This window comes from Myodes glareolus, chromosome 7 (genome assembly GCF_982192425.1).
Source record: "Myodes glareolus chromosome 7, mMyoGla1.1, whole genome shotgun sequence".
NCBI classification, from domain to species: Eukaryota; Metazoa; Chordata; class Mammalia; order Rodentia; family Cricetidae; genus Myodes; species Myodes glareolus.
In genome coordinates this window covers 33,245,700-33,262,158 of record NC_142032.1, presented here as the reverse complement: position 1 = coordinate 33,262,158, position 16,459 = coordinate 33,245,700, and the positions used below count along the sequence as shown (strand labels likewise).

At 45.0% G+C, this 16,459-nt stretch overlaps 1 protein-coding gene across 1 annotated transcript in view; it reads left to right on the top strand.

Annotated features, from left to right (window-relative positions):
• The window catches only part of Slc1a1 (solute carrier family 1 member 1), a 79,088-nt gene extending 73,499 nt beyond the window's left edge, over positions 1-5,589 (top strand). Inside the window, exons 11-12 of the mRNA XM_048438773.3 lie at positions 1,028-1,162; positions 3,076-5,589. Of these exons, the coding sequence (XP_048294730.1) occupies positions 1,028-1,162; positions 3,076-3,322 (382 nt within the window). The 3' untranslated portion in view covers positions 3,323-5,589. The remainder of the gene's footprint in view (positions 1-1,027; positions 1,163-3,075) is intronic.
• Positions 5,590-16,459: the final 10,870 nt, after the last annotated feature.

Sequence of the window (16,459 nt, the reverse complement as noted above, 5' to 3'; positions counted from 1 at the left end):
GCCTGAGGGTGAGGTCACAGTTCCAGAAACCACTGTGGGAGTCCCCACCTGCTCATTCAGTTCAAAGTCCTTTCGGAGCCCTGTGGGCCTTCATTTCTCCAGAATGGCCCAATTAAAATAAACATACTGCTGGTGAGAGACTGCACACTGCCAGGAGAAAAAAATCCCTGTGCCTTATTCTGTGTGCTCAAGGGGGAGCTTGTCCGATACATGGTAATGAAGCTCCTCCGGCTACCTACCCTGGAGTCCAGAGTTCTCGTTTTGCACAAAGTGCATCTGCTGGAATGTCTTCAGGAACGCTTGTGCCTTGGATGGAGTCACACAGTGTCTCAATTCAATGCCCCGAATAGGTGTTCTTGGAGAAGGCAAGAGTCTTGTGGTATCGGAAAATTACATAAAAGCTGCTTAACCACGGCTCTATCCTCTGCCGTCACCTCAGGCATCCTTGACCATCAGATACTCCAGGGTCCCTCTTCTCACCTTTCCAGGTAGCAGAAGACCCTGGCACATACTGAAGGTTCTGTAAATGATCAAACAGCAGAGACTGAAGGAGGAAGGCCACCAGTGAGAGGAATCTGGCGCTTAGGATGGGGGCACTGGATAGGTAGATAAAGCCTTGCACAAAAGCTCCTGTAGGTAAATTCCGACTATCCTGAGCAAGTCTGCCGCAGTTTTGATGTCACTGGCTGTGATTCTGTACTTCCTTGCTTTAGGATGATCTGACAAATGCTCTCCTGCTGCCATGACATCCTGCTCCTCTGAAGCCCCAGCAGCTCCCATCATGTGATATATATGTATGTATGTGTTGTGTAATATATATATAATATTATATATATATATATATGATGGATGGATGGATTGTAGGCAGATAAATAGATACACACAAGTCGGAACTGGTTAACAAACAAGTGTTAGCTGTCCACTATAGGAACAGAACAGTAACAGCCACGGAGCCTGTTTCGGGCTTGAGGCCTTGCTGGGAGAAAGAGAGATCTAACCCTTTCCTGCCATTGTGTTTTGGCTACAGTATCACAGCCACCGCTGCCAGCATTGGAGCTGCTGGCGTGCCCCAAGCTGGCATGGTGACCATGGTGATCGTGCTGAGTGCGGTAGGCCTGCCTGCTGAGGATGTCACCCTCATCATCGCTGTGGACTGGCTCCTGTGAGTTGGACTGAATACCCCTGCCTCCGCTGGTTGGGCCGGCGGCTTCCTAGCCAGGCAAACGCTTTGTTGCGCCCTGCTTTTCTCCTGACATTGCCTAATGAGCCATCTGTCGCGGCTTTCATTTCCTTTTGGTGAAACCATCGGATAACATGCTTAAACTTAACTCTTCATCACTTCAGCGGGGGTTCTCAAAAGCCAGTGAGCTCCATCAGTTCATGGTGTGTGTGGTGACACTTGAGGTTAGGGGGCACGCTTAAATACGAGACAATATAGTGAAGGAGCTGGGCGAGGCCCCATTGCCATCCCATGTATCCTGTATCCAGCCTCAAGTTACCTTCGTAAACACAGCACCAGCTGCTTCAAAATCCCTGCACCTGTCCTGGTATCTTGGAGTCCTCTGGGCTGGTGACAAGAGCAAAGATTTAGCATATGCCTCTGTTTAAATCCTCATCGGGTATCTTACTAGGTTTGGGATCTTGAGCATGATCCTTAACCCCTCTGAGGCCCAACTGAATTATTTATGAGAAAAGTTATGCCTACCTCAGAGGCTTGTTGTAGAAACCAAAATGGGTTCATATGAGCCAATTGTCTAGAGGTATGCCTGGCAGTTCAGTACAGGCTCAACATAGGGAAAGTTTTATTATGATGGCAATGAGTCAAACCACTTAGGCCCAGACAGCTCTCTCCTGTCTCATGCACACATACCCCATCCACGGAATATCTGTATGAGGATATGCCTCCTTGATGCCCAAAATTGAAAGTGGAGCAGCCTGGTCTCTGGCTTTATTTTCAATACATCGACTTCCCGGTACCAAGGTGTGGCTCTGCCGCTGGCCATCTGAGTAAGTAGTATATAGCTCCATAGAACCTTGTTTCAGAATAGAGAGCGACCAGGGTTGTAGAGTTTTACAGCAGCTAAGATTGGAGAAAGGGAAGCAGTCATGCTGTGGAGGTTCCAAGCTTGTGCCTGGCCTGGAAGCTGTGACCACGGCACAGAAATGGGCATCTCAGGTAAAGGAAGAAACCAGGCTGACTTGAACCTTGGCTTTTCCTAGAGTCAGTGACTCTCACTACCAGGATAAGGGGAAGCTCCAAACTACAGGATCTAAGGACGCTGGGCCAGTAGTCTGTGGCACTGTGCCTCTTAGAAGGGCATCCTTCTAAGGATACAGTCACTGTTCTCACGGTGTCACCTCATGAGTGTGCCCATGGTCACAGTCCTTATACCAGATACTCAGTATCAAAATGGGCACTCCCTCTGTAGGCCTTCACTATAGGCTGTCCTGCTACTGGCCTCTTCTCTGGTCTATCAGGGATTAAGACAAAAAGAGGGTGTATCCAAGAGGAATCTGTTTCTGGACTGGCTTATATATTTTGGATGCCATGTTCTTCCATGTCTTTGCCGGGTTGTTCATGGAGTGACCTTATTTGGTAAAGATAGGAGTATACCACCTGAGGCTCACTTATTTGATACCATACACCCCAACCAAATATTTGGATTCCCTCACCTTAGTCAAGAGAGAGCCCATATTTCCAGTGCATGATACCAAGGGAAGCCATAAAACAGAAGGCAGAGCTCGAAGCCTTACTGAGTTCTGAGTCATCCTTGGTGTCCTCCATGTATCTCTGGAGACCCCATTCTTATTTGGGAAGAAAGGAGGGAATTTCTGGAAACTGAGAGGTCATTGCTACTGTCTGGGAGCATGGTCCAAGTAGAGCCCATTTTCTACTTCTGTTCCTTTGGGAACCACTTCTGCCCCCAGGCCAGTGAGGCATTTGGCCAGCCAGGAGGACAGCATTCTGCATTAACTTAAATCTTAACTGAACTCATCAGAACCTTTTCTTTCTCCATACATCAGTGAAGGAAGATGAACTCTGGGCCCATTCTGACTCTCCTGTCTCTTTGCCAGGGACCGGTTCAGGACGATGGTGAATGTTCTGGGTGACGCATTTGGAACTGGCATCGTGGAGAAGCTCTCCAAGAAGGAGCTAGAGCAGATGGATGTTTCATCTGAAGTCAACATCGTAAACCCCTTCGCCTTGGAACCCGCAATCCTCGACAGTGAAGACTCAGATACCAAGAAGTCCTATGTCAATGGCGGCTTTGCAGTGGACAAATCCGACACCATCTCATTCACTCAGACCTCACAGTTCTAGAGGCTCCAGATGGCTGGGATGAGGACAGACAACTCCACGGGAGCCATCTCTTAGCAAACTCCAACACTGAGGAATGAGAGAAACACTAAGAATCAACTGTACATTTAGTTTGATAAACAGACCTCCAGATTATTTTCTATATTTGGCGTTAGAGCCTTTGTTCTCTGGGTTTGGGAATTGGGGGTGGGGTAGAATGAAGGGAAATGAAGAAAACTGTGTTATCTGGATTTTCTAATTCTATAAAACCAAGTGTGGACGTATATGGAAGAGTTAGCTGTTGGCACTAGGTAATGGACGTGGGAGAGAAATTGCTTTCTCATGCATAGACCAGTGTTTGGGGGTTTTTAAACAATATTATTATTGGCTACAAATTTTTACTCAGACTTTCTATTGGCGTGACTTCCTCTGCCGTCTCTCTTTTTATAGATTACGATGCATCTCAACAGCCCCACCGTGTTAAAGTGCCAAATTCTCCATTTTGACCTCATCTTCAGCCACTCTCAACCTACTCTTTAAAAAAAAAAAAGGATCAGCATAGTTCTGCAATAATAGTTTTAAGATAGTTGTGGGGTTTAGGGGAAGGGAGAGGGTTTTTATTCCATGTACTGTATTGGGATGCTGGCAGCTGTCTAGCCAGTGTTCGGCATAGAACTATATGTATATGTGTGTATATTTATTATTTTCATATAATTCGCAAGACAGAGATCAGTAAGGAACTATCAATGTGAAATATGATGCTCTCCTTGTACTTGAATCAAAACTGCAATTCCAAGCCAGGCAGCATGGGTGCACACCTTTAATCCCAGCACTCGGGAAACAGAGACAAGCGGATCTCTGTGAGTTCAAGACCAGCCTGGCCCACAAAGAGAGTTCGAGGACTACCAGGAATGTTACGCAGAGAAACTCTGTCTCAAAAAAACCAATCCACCAACCAAGCAAACAAAGCCTGCAATTCCAGCTGAGGTGTACTTCGGAGTTCACCAGAAGGTTGTCAAGAGCTCTAGGATGAGAACTCAAGCTGTTGGGTTACTGGGTTTCAGCCCTAAAACAGAAATGTATTGTGGTGAAACTCTATGGTGGCACAGCCCATCATTTACAACTTCCAGGTTCAAGCTCCCTCCAGGGGAGGCGCCCCCTGTAGGCATTGAATAAATGCATTGACAAAGGCAGCTCTCCCAAAGGCTGGATATGCCCAGATCCAAACAGAAGGCTTCAAGTACACTCAGGCCCACTTCACAAGGCTGCTACTTCACTACCCTTGGTTCTCTCTGCCCACTAGTGCAGAAACAACATTGGCAAGTCACCACCAAGTTGCATTTCAAAATGGGCTGCCTAAATGGAATAAGTCATGTTGCACACACACACACACACATACACACACACACATTTCACATTGCATATATATTACTGTTTGGTTTTTTTTTTTTTTTGAGAGAGAGGGTCTTTCTACATAGGACTAGCTGTCATGGAACTCACGATGTAGATTAGGTTGGCCCAACTCATACAGATTCTCCTGCCTCTGCCTCCCTAGTATGGGGCTGAAAAGTATGTGCCATCATGGCCAACTCTATATGTATTCTTACAGAATAAACCCAGGCCATGAGCTACTGGTACCAGTGGTTCAGGGAAAACGCTTCATTTCCTTCTGCCTCCTCCTTCAGAAAGAATCGTTTGGAGAATCTTGGCCTTGCTACTTCGAATCCTCTGCTGTCTTTCTCCTGCTCATGTCTGAAGATAGCTTATTAAAAGTCTACACTTCTGCCCCCATCTTGTAAATAAAGCTCAACAAAAACTTGTACTTAACATGGAGATAGATTCTTATCAACAGTGTTTTCTGTAGTATCATTAGCCACCTTAAACCTGTGCTTTTATATTTACGAAGTCAGAAATTGTGCCAAAGATAGCAGGGGGGTAAATGAATGCTCAGTGTCGGCCACCTGCACCTGAAAGCTACAAGAAAATGACACTAAGTTACCGACTAAACATCACAGTGGCCCATGACTCTGAAATTGGAAGTACAAATGTCGGTATTCTTTATAGGACATAAATCTAAATGAAGTTGAACGACTATTTTATTTAGGAGTAAATGGGTCTAGCCCCCTTATCAGGTGGCTCTCATTAGTGACACTAGAGTTGGCAGAGCTGTCCCCAAATTCACTGGGTTCACCCTTGTAAACCAGCCACTTACCACACTGTGCTGTTAACTCGTGAAAGAGGACATGTTCCATTTCCTTCTCAATAAACATTTCTCACACTTTGTCCCCTTATCTTCCGGCCTCTTATCTAGTCTTTCATTTACCTGGGTAGGTGTGGGAAGGGGAAATGCCGGCTAATGCAAGAAGCGCTATCATTATTGGCTTTACGACCAGAGAAGATTGGTTTGAAAACCTTTTACCACCTGAGCATGGCAGGTCAGGACTTGAGGAAAACATACCGATCCTTAGAAACTGCTATCATGGAAGACAGCCAGCCGTATCTCAAATAGCATGATGATTTGGTTCACTGAAGGGCCAATCCTGCCCTCTGAGATTGGACTACCAACCATGAGTGGCAGAATTTGAAGTGCCCTTCATGCTTCTACCTGCGTATCCCAGTTACGAGCAAGTTCTGCAGAACAGGACTCATTTATGTGACAGCTGTCAAAGGAATAGACAGATTCCTGGGCCCCACTGAAGACGCACAGTGTAAGAATGCCAGTTGCTTTAGGCACAGGAATATAGGGCAGAGTCTTGAGTACAGTGTGGGGGTGGGGACATTCCCAACAACACAGCTCCTTAGAGCAAAGTTTGGAATAGCTGGTGCAGCTGAGCCAACGCCCAGCACATGATGTTAGCTGTCTCCCAAAAGAGAGTGTCATTACCAATACCAACGGATGGCTTTAATTTTCTGTAAACTCCCTGGGCTATTAAAAATCCACCTCTGTTCTTAGGTCACCATGGGAAATAGTGTGACCTGCTGAGCAGGAGAGGGGAGCAGAAGGAATGGTGGCTTTGCAGGTGGTTAAGAACCCTCCCTCTGGCAGAATATCCACACTGATATTCTGCAACTTATAATAGCACAGTAAGAAACCACAAGAGACACATAACTGGTGGGTGTTGGGGGCTGTTTGTACACCGTGTGAAGATTGTATTGCTGTGATTGGTTAAATAGAGAGTTGAATGGCCAATAGCTAAGCAGGAGGCACAGGCAGGCCTTCCGACAGAGAGAGGAAATAGGAGATAATCTAGGTACATGGGAGACCTCAGGAGAAACAGAGAAGAAATAGGAGGTACAAGACGGAAGAGAGGTGATGCCACGTAATAAGATGTAGATTAATATTAAGTGGGTTAATTAAGTTATAAGAGCTAGTGACAAGCCTAAGCTATAGGCCAAGCTTTCATAATTGATAAGTCTCTGTGTCGTTACTTGGGAGCTAGCTGGTGGGACAGAAAAAGAGTCGTTACTGGTGGGCACACAAGTCCAGTACTCTCTCACCTTCGTGATCTTTTCTAGTAATCTAAGATGCTCGCCCTCTCCAAACAAACAAACAAATGCAGCACAAAAGATTAAGACAATTTCCCAAGGTCACATAAGGAACAGAGGTGGGGCAGATGATTCATTTTAACTTAAATCTTGGGTGACCCAAATATTTCAAGACATTTAAGAATCATTGTTGAGATCTGCTTTATAGCATAATGTCTGTAATTAAAAATATTGCATTGCAATACTTACAATTTTGCTAAGAGGGTTCTTAGCACAGAAGAAAGGGGGGAGGGAGGGAGGGAGGGATGGAGGGAGGGAGGGAGGGAGGGAGGGAGGGAGGGAGGGAGGGAGGGAGGGGGAGGGAAGAAGAAAGGGAAGCTTGCTTTGGAGATGGTGACAGGGGTGACTGTACAGGTGTATAACCTGAAGTTACACACATTGAATAGTTACAGCTGTCTGCATGACAATCATGCCCGAATGAAGTGATTTAAATACATTAATAAGATCCTTGCTAACACCAAGCATTTTACATGTATTATCTTTTCTTTTAATATTCCTATTGCCATTTTTCCAGACCAGGAAATTGGCCTACCAAAGGTAGTTGCCCAAGTTGGCCCATCTAGGATACACCAAGTCTTTTCCGGGCTATCCAGTTACAGAGCTTCAAGATGCCTGCAAGGCCGAGGCAGGGTGCAGGTCGGCATCCAGTTTCTTCTTCCAGTGTTGTTTGTGCTTTCTAATGTCATTTAATTTGCTCCAAACAAATTTCCTTATGCAAATCTTCCACCCCCGCTTTCCCATTCTGACTATGGGTATCGTATCTATGACCTCCTTTGGCTAATGGCTTGGCCTCCGCTCCTTATGGCTGACTTAATGTTGTCAATACCACATCCCTCCACCCAAGTCCCCTTTAAGTCCTTCAAGCAAGTTTTTCCACAAGGGCTATCTGTTACAAAATCAGAGGCAGGCAGGCAGATACCAGAACAGAAACTGGAGCCTGGTTCCTCTTTTTCCTTTTCTTCCACAGTTTTTTTTTAATCCCCTGCAGTCTGCCTCACACCCACACGGCTCTCCTAAACCTCCAAGGTAACCAGGGCCCTGTTAGCAAAACCCATCAGGCACATCCCCGGTCATCAGCCTTCGGCCCTGTCTTCTGCAATACTCATCACCACTGATGAGCCTACATCTGTCTAGCCCTCTGTCCCCCTCCTTGGCACTTCCTGACACCTTCCTTCCTAAACTGCCCTCCTCCTGCTTTTGACTTACAATCTCTGCTTCTAACAAATGCATCGGACCCTTGAATGCCGAGGGCTGAGCGAACAAGCTCTGTATCACTCTGGTATCTCTCTCTGTGCCATCCGCCCAGAAAGCCATCCACCATTCCTGCCCTTGCTCTCCTCAGCTGACAACTAAAACTCTATGGCCACCTGATGAAAGCAGCCGCCACCTGCCCTGGCCTCACAGCCAAACTTCAGATCCCATTTCCAACCTCTACTGGGCTTTGAAACTGAACTTATTCCGCACCAAGCTCAGGACCTTTTCCAGACGTCTCTCCTGAACCATTTCCCCCCGGTGGTAGGTGGTGATGGTTCTTGTGCCTTTGACATCCTCAGATCTGAGTTGTGCACCTTTGTAGAGGTTAGTGAAGTCATTTGAGTCCTGCTGCTGCGGGCTTCTGTGGAAACCCCTGGGGGGACCATGTTGATTCTGAAGTTGCTGCCCAGGATTTTTGCCCTATAGACATGAATAGTAGAACCTGAAAAATCCTCTAAATCCTGTTTACAACAATGAAACCTTCATAATGAGAAAGAGATTCAAAAATTTTTTTTTAAAAAGGCCATCCCTCCAGGGTATATGAACCCTGTTCTCTTCTCAGTACCCCCACACCGAGTATTCTGAGTATTCCCTATTCTAGCTTCCCTGCTGAAAAGAGACTACTAAAAGAAAAAGAAAAACTCCTTTTCCAAAAGACTTTACTTGACCTCCTTGTCGCGGAGCACATCTTGCCTCACATCTTACGGAGAACAGAGAGTTAGGAGATGAAGGAGCCCGTGTCCTGAGATCTACTGACAAGGGGTTAGCCTCTCGGCCAATGCTTCGCTCCTATTACACACTTCACGCTTGCCTTACAGTCCAGCCAAGGTCACCAGTCCCACTGTTTCCTTGGAGAATTCGGATCTGAGCCCCCACCACACACCCATATGCTTTGAAACATCACTAAGATAATTTGTCTCTTGATTTCCTCCCACCCCAAGCTTAACCAGTTACTTCCAAACTCGAAGCAAACTCATTAGAAAGTATTGACTTTTTCACCCCTAAACCTTAGAGCCCATAGCACAAAGTCTAAAGTCTTTAGGGCTAATATCAAAGACACATTAGAAGGTGCCCCCGGGGGACAATTCCTCCTCCTTACACAGGACATTGTCCTCGACGAATGCCTTCTCCATAATTTTTTTCTGATTTGTTCAGTGTTTCTTACCTCCTGGAATACAGAGAAATAATAGCATTTTGTCACATGCTCAGATATTGCATTGTTTTATTAAGTTAATATGAAACCTGGTTAAAAAGTAATGAAATTGAGTCTACAAGCCTCACTTCAATCGATATCATTATTTTCTACTACTAAGTACTACCATGGAGTCTTCTGTTGTTTTAGATTTGTATTTGGAGAATCTGAACACCTCATGGGAGACTGGAGGGGGTGTTACGTGATCCGTCTCACTCCAGTTCCTAGCCACCATTATTTCAAACCCCCTGTGGTTGACAGTCACAAATCCACCCACAGAGCTTGCAATATTTTCTGAGAAACACACTTAGAACATCTTGTTCCCTAGTAAGGATAGAAACTCCAAATAGGGGACCGGTCGTATCTTGCACCCTAACTGGACCTCTGCCTCCCCACGGGGGTGAGTTCTCTACGGAGCACAGTGTAGGAACCTTTTTCCACTTGGTTCGTGAAAAGTGGTGGATTCCCCCACAAGGCTGTGGAAGGGGGTCGGTTGTCAGGGCTCAGACACAGCCTGATCCAGTGCACAGAGGATGCTATCGTATGCCTGGGTTGAACTTCCCTTACGCAAAGTCAGATGATCTTACAGGACGAGTTTCCCCCGTGAGTCAAGCCTTTCCACCAATAGCACTTAGCACTTACATTCTGTCCCTGGAAGTCAGCCCACTAAAACAGGTGTGATATTTATCTCAGTCCAGAACATTGATCTAAGTGTCAGTTCCTGAAGGAAAAGGAACCGGGAGGCTTATTTTGAAGGGGGCGGGGGGTGGGGGGAGAACTTCCTAAAAGACGCTGTTCACAAACACAACATTTCAAGGACAGGAAATAACAGAAAGCGCCTCTAGTTGACAAAGAGGTGACCGACCTCATTCTTAAGGCTGCCAGGAGACCTGAGCTACCCTGAGCTCTGAGATGGATGATGGTGCATGGTTTTCAAGCTCCCAGGTGCAATTCCTAGGAATCTCAGCCTTGGGGTCAATAAGGCATGCGACAACCAACCAAGAAGCAAAAGGAAACAGAGAAACCATGTGATTTGGAAACAAGAGTCCAGAGTTGGAAAACTGGCTCTGACATTTGGTTTTCTGAGCCTTGATGGCCTTAGCCAGAAAATGGAAGGAAATAAGCTTTTCCTTAAATGAGTATCAGAGATGGAAATAATAGCGGCTAATACTTGCTGGGTCCTGCTTTTGTGCCGGGCACTAATGTAATGTGCTTTTTAAGTGAGTCATCCACATTTCAATATTCTGAGGCAGATAGCATCACGGCCTCCATTTCAAACCTAAGGACAATGAGGGATGCAGAGGTTACAGTATCTGTCCAAGGTCCTTGCCTTTGATGGTTCTGAAACCAGGCACTCAATCTTCAAACCTAGGTTGATGTGCTCCTGGAAAGTGCTGGATCCAGGTACATGCAAGAGACACTAAGCACGGGGACCAGGGGACGAGAGTAGATAAGAGTCATGCAAAGGGGAAGAAAGACCCTTCATCTATGTTTATGGCATTTCAGGTCCCACCCACCCAGCCATCACCAAAGCAGAAAATGAGGTCTCTAAAAAACATATCTCTCGGGCTGGAGAGATGGCTCAGTGGTTAAGAGCATTGCCTGCTCTTCCAAAGGTCCTGAGTTCAATTCCCAGCAACCACATGGTGGTTCACAACCATCTGTAATGAGGTCTGGCGCCATCTTCTGGCCTGCAGACATACACACAGACAGAATATTGTATACATAATAAATAAATAAATAAATATTTAAAAAAAAAACATATCTCTCCAAATTGCCCCAAAATTTTCCTTTTCCTGGCCCCTTCCTGTGGAAGAATGTAAGACAAATTACCCTCCACTTAGGACATACAATGACACACATCCTGCCTGGTTCAAAAATATCCCCCAATCAATCACAACCAAAGACCTAAAATCCACTCACCCATCTACCCTACCGATTGTATTTCAACTCTCTCAGTTTAGAGTAAACCCTCTGCATTGCTAGAGGTTCTCTTCCCACTCTCTAAGAGCAGTGCCGGGCTTAGAACTCAGGACTTTGAGCTTGTTAGGCAGATACTCTACCACTAAGCTATATCCTCAGCCTGCCTTTTCTTTGTTTGAAACCTAGGTGTGTCTTGGGGGCCAACAAGCTCCAGAATCCTCATCACTATTTCTGGGGCACCCATGGGGACCCCACGGTGTTGTCACTGCAGAGTTCTTGGCATTGTCGAGGTGATGATAAGACACCCTCCCCCCTCTTCAGTCATGTAAGGCAAACCTGGCACTGCATGTCCTGTGCTGTCTTGTGGCTGCACAGCCTTAATGGGAAGCAAAACTGAGTGGTGGCCACAAAGCTATTGATTGTGACTGTGCCCCAGCACACAGATATTCCTGTGTATAGACAAGAAGGTGCGGTATTTGACTATGAGTTTCAAGGCATTTTAAAAATAAAGACAAGGGATAGAGAGATGGTGTTAGGTCTCAAAGTTGGGGCATGTGACTAAAGTGCTATTTAACATATCAAAGTGGACCTGGCCACCAGGTTCTCCCAGTATCCCTCAATTACGACAGGGTTCAGCTGGCATACCCCACCACCTACCCTAAACTACTTCAGTCCAGGGGCTGGACTACCTTTTCCCCAGCTGCCCTCTCTATATAACCCAGCCATTTTGGTTGCCTGGTCCTTTTGATCTACCCTTTACCTTCCTGAGGTCTGGCTCTCTTCTCTCCCCTCCCCCCTCTTCTCAAATGGCCCAGTTCCTGTTCACTCTGAACTCTCTCAGATGTCTCTGCCTTGGCTATGTCTCCCTTTTATCTACAATAAACTTTCTTCTCCACCATACCTAAGACCAGTCATGTCCTTCCTTTTTTATTTCTGTTTTTTTATTTTTTCATTCAGATAGCTCAGTGGGTTAACATTGCTTATTTACCATGAGTACCTGTGTTCAACTCCTCAGCACCCATCAGAATGATTTGCTTTGGGTTCAGTAAGAGACACTGCCTCAAGACAAGAAAGTAATAGAGGCAAACCATTGATGTCCTGCTCTGGTTTCTGAGTGAGCACTCACACATGTACCATATCATGCAAATCACACATATGTAGTGATGATTTGTTTATAATCTAACAAAAGCTTGCCTGAAGATCAAAGTGAAGATATAAACCACTAGTTAGTCATACAGGCCAGGCAGTGGTGGTGCACAACCTTAATCCCAGCACTTAGGAGACAGAAGCAGATGGAACTCTGTGAGTTCAAGGCCATCCTGAGCTACAGGAGATTGAATCTGTCTCAAAGAGAAACAGAGCTCAGACAAAGGTGATCCCAGCTTGGGAGTCCATACCTTTAATCCCAGCACTAGGGAGGTGGAGACAGGAGTGATATGGCTGGGCACAGAGAGGAATATAAGGCAGGAGGAGATAGGAGTTCAGAGACAGTCTGAGGATTCAGTCCGAGCATGGGTCTGAGGTTTCATAGAGATGGGGCAGTCTGAGGTTTTGTAGAGACAGCAGCAGTCTAAGGATTTGTAGAGAGAGGATGACCCCTTTAGTCTGAGCATTGGAAGAGGTAAGAACTCTCTAATGAATGGCTGCTCTGCTTCTCTGATCATTCAGCATTAACTCCTATCTCTGATTCTGGGTTTCTATTATTAAGATGAATTAGAACTTGTGCCACACACACAAACATAAGAAAATCAGGTAAGATATTATACCTGCAATAGTAGTAGGTTGGTGGTTGAGGGAGAAGGGTCATGACCATCCTACATGAACAGGGAGAGTCTGCTTTAAAAAACTAGGAGCAGGAGATGTGGTTGAGCACTTGCCTACTGTGAACAAGGCCCTATGTTCAGTTCCCAGAGCTGTTAGAAAACAAAGAAAAATATGGACTTACAGAGAGGTTGATGAAATATTCCAAAAGATACAGATCACAAGGTGGAAATCTCTGTGACTGGACCCACCCACTCCGTGAGAGGTTCTGTCAAGGCGTCCATCCTAAAAAAGGACCCACTTGGCACACATGTGAACTCATTTGGGCCCAATTCCCCACTTCTGAAGGTGAAACCAAACACAGATTCTTCCCTCTGATAAAGTAATTTTACCACCATAATTTGGGACCTTCAGGGCCAGTGTGGAGTGAAGAAGGGTCCCAGACCAAGAGAGCAGAGGCCACCATTCTTCTTATGAACAGGACAAAGGAGAAAGGAGAGAAGGTTCCTACAAGACCTGAAAACCTGCAAGGGGTGCTGGAATGGGTCCCCAAATCAAGAAGGAGAACAGTCCCATCTGGCAGTGCTAGCAGATTTGTGGGTCACAGCATGGACTGAAGGCATGTTCTGTTTGGATCACAGCAAGTCCCTTAAAGGAGCCTGGCTTAGAGAATAGACACACTGAGAAGGGTCCCCAACATCCAGGGACTAAGATGACCTTACACAGGTAACTTGTCAAGCTCCTCCAGTCAGCACCTAAAGGTCAGATATCATCCTTCATTCTCTCCTTTTTATCTCTGTTACAATTCAAAGCCTACTGGCTTCATCCAGTCTGGTGAGCAGAGAGAAATGGTGTTGCTGTAGAGAGACTATTCTTAGAAGAAACAGGATCAACAAAGGATGCGGTCCCAGCAGCTTATGCAAACCCAAACACCACGAGATGCACTTATAAAATATTGTCCTGGATTTGTCAGATCTGCAACTTTGAAAGTCAGGAAAGGAGTTATAAAGCAAAATATGACAGACAGGAATTCTTTTTCATTATGTTTAATGTTCTAGTCACTCTTTTATTGCTGTGAAGAGACACCATGACCAAAGCAACTCTTATAAAAGAAAGCATTTAATTTAATTTGGGGACTTGCTTACAATTTCAGAGATTTCGTCCACTACAATCGTGGTGGAAGCATCAACACACAATGAGGTAGGGCAGTAGCTGAGAGCTACAACCCGAATCACAGGCTGAGTCTCCAGGATTGGCCATACTTCTTAACCCTCCTAATCCTTTCAAACAGTGTCATTCCCTAGTGACTAAGCATTCAAATATATGAGCCTATGGGGGGCATTCCAACCACCACAATGACACAGTTCTCCTCATAGCAAACCAAAACCCCAACCATCACAAAATTATCTGTGCTATCATAGACTCCAAAAGCAAGATACCTGAACTTCAAACCTGGCCTCTGTAGGGCTCCTCAAAGCTTCACAGTTCTTTGAAAAATAAAAAATTAAAATAATTTTTAAAAATTATCAGATCACAAGATGTGAAAGGGTCATACTTTGTTGAGAAAAACGAAAACAGGGGGCTTCCTATAAAAATGAGCATTTATACTTTTACTAAATTAAAAAATCATGCTCAACACCCCTCCCCCGCAAAAGGGAACACTTTAGGCAGAGATGGCTGAGCAGTTAGGAGCATGTGATGCTTTTGCAGAGGACCCAAGTTCGATTCCTAGCACTCATGTTTAGTAGCTCACAACTGCCAGTAACTCCAGCTTCAGGGGAATCCAACACCTGTGACCCTCTGCAGGCACCTGTACTCATGTGTACACAGCCTCATATAGATACACAATTTGGAAAAATAGGTTTTTAAAACCAATACTGAATGTCTCAACATGTATTTTGAAGCTGTAATTAGATGCAAACTCATCAGGGCTGACTTGTATCAGTTGCTCACGCAGGTGGTCTCTTCTGAGAACTCTCCTGAAACCTTACGATGATCTGAGAACTCTCCTGAAACCTTAGCATGATCCAGTTTTAGTTTTAGTGGCTTTGATTTTTGATGACTACTCAAAATTTACATCAAAATAAACTGATCTATTTTAGAGACATTGTGAACATTTAAAAGGACACATAACTTAGGCTTCCAAAGGTGGAATACACCTTTCTTTGGTTGAAATTCTGAGGGGAGAATAAATGAGTTTTGTTTCACTTTGTTTTGAGAGTATCCTTTTTTGTGTTTTACAATTTATTTCTAATTTACCTTCAAAAACCAATTTTTTATGGTATAAAGAGAAAAAAACAATATCTGGCTCCCACATGTCTTATAAAAACTAAAACATTTTGCTGGGTGGTGGTGGCGCACGCCTTTAATTCCAGCACTTGGGAGGCAGAGGCAGGCGGATCTCTGTAAGTTCTGGGCCAGCCTGGTCTACAAGAGAGAGTTCCAGTCCTGGCTCCATAACTACGGAGAAATCTGTCTCAAAAAAAAAAACAAAACCAAACAAACAAAACAAAAGCTAAAAGGTTCTTAGTGTACTGTGTTCATCCATTTGGGATGGGAGGACAACACTCCATAAACTAGGTAGCTTATGAACGAAAGAAATTTGTTTCTCACAGTTCTAGAGTTCAGGATGCCCAAGATCGAGGTGCTAGCAAATTTGGAATCTGGTACGACCTTTGCTTGGTTCACCTCACTGTGTGTGTCCTGGTGTGTTAGGAGCAAAGTTCCGATAGCCAATTCTACAACCTCCACGGGGCTCTATCCTTATGATTCGCTCCTCTCCCCCAAAGCTCCTGTTCTTAAAGGCATCACCTTTAAAGTTAGAATTTCAAGGAGACACAAGCATTCAGACTGCAGCAAATGAGGTAGAGAAGGGCGCGGAAGTAATAAATAAGAAGGTGGAAGGGAGACAGCATGCCTCCATCCCCCTTCCAGCTTCTTCCTCTTCCGGCTCCCCCAGACAGCCTAAACAGCCTGAAGTTTGGCTGGGTGGCACTGTCTGTGGAGTCTATTCACTTAAAGCAGTTCTCTTAGAAAAATGCTTGCCAAGCATTTGGTTTCTGATCTACACTTAATAAGAATGGTTGGGACAGAGCGATAGGGAGAGGGTTTAAACTACAGAAATGAGCCCCTCTCGCAAACCCATCTTGGATGATTTAGCTTTAAAATGAGACCTGAACTCTTCAGATGTTAATACTTTCTCCCCCAACCCCGGACTTTAAGGGACTTGATGCCATTCAAGCCTAATAGACACACACACACACACACACACACACAAATGAAACACAAAAATCAGACTTATCAAAAAGAAACAATGAGGTTGTTGGTCTTTTCCCAGTTGGTTTATCAGGTTGTTTCCATAAATAACCAACTCCCTGCTTCATGTAAGACAATTTTTAAAATTCTTTTGTAATGAGTCTTTCTCTGTCTCACCAGCCAGCTCCCAAATAATGACACAGAGACTTACTATTAATTATGAAAGCTTG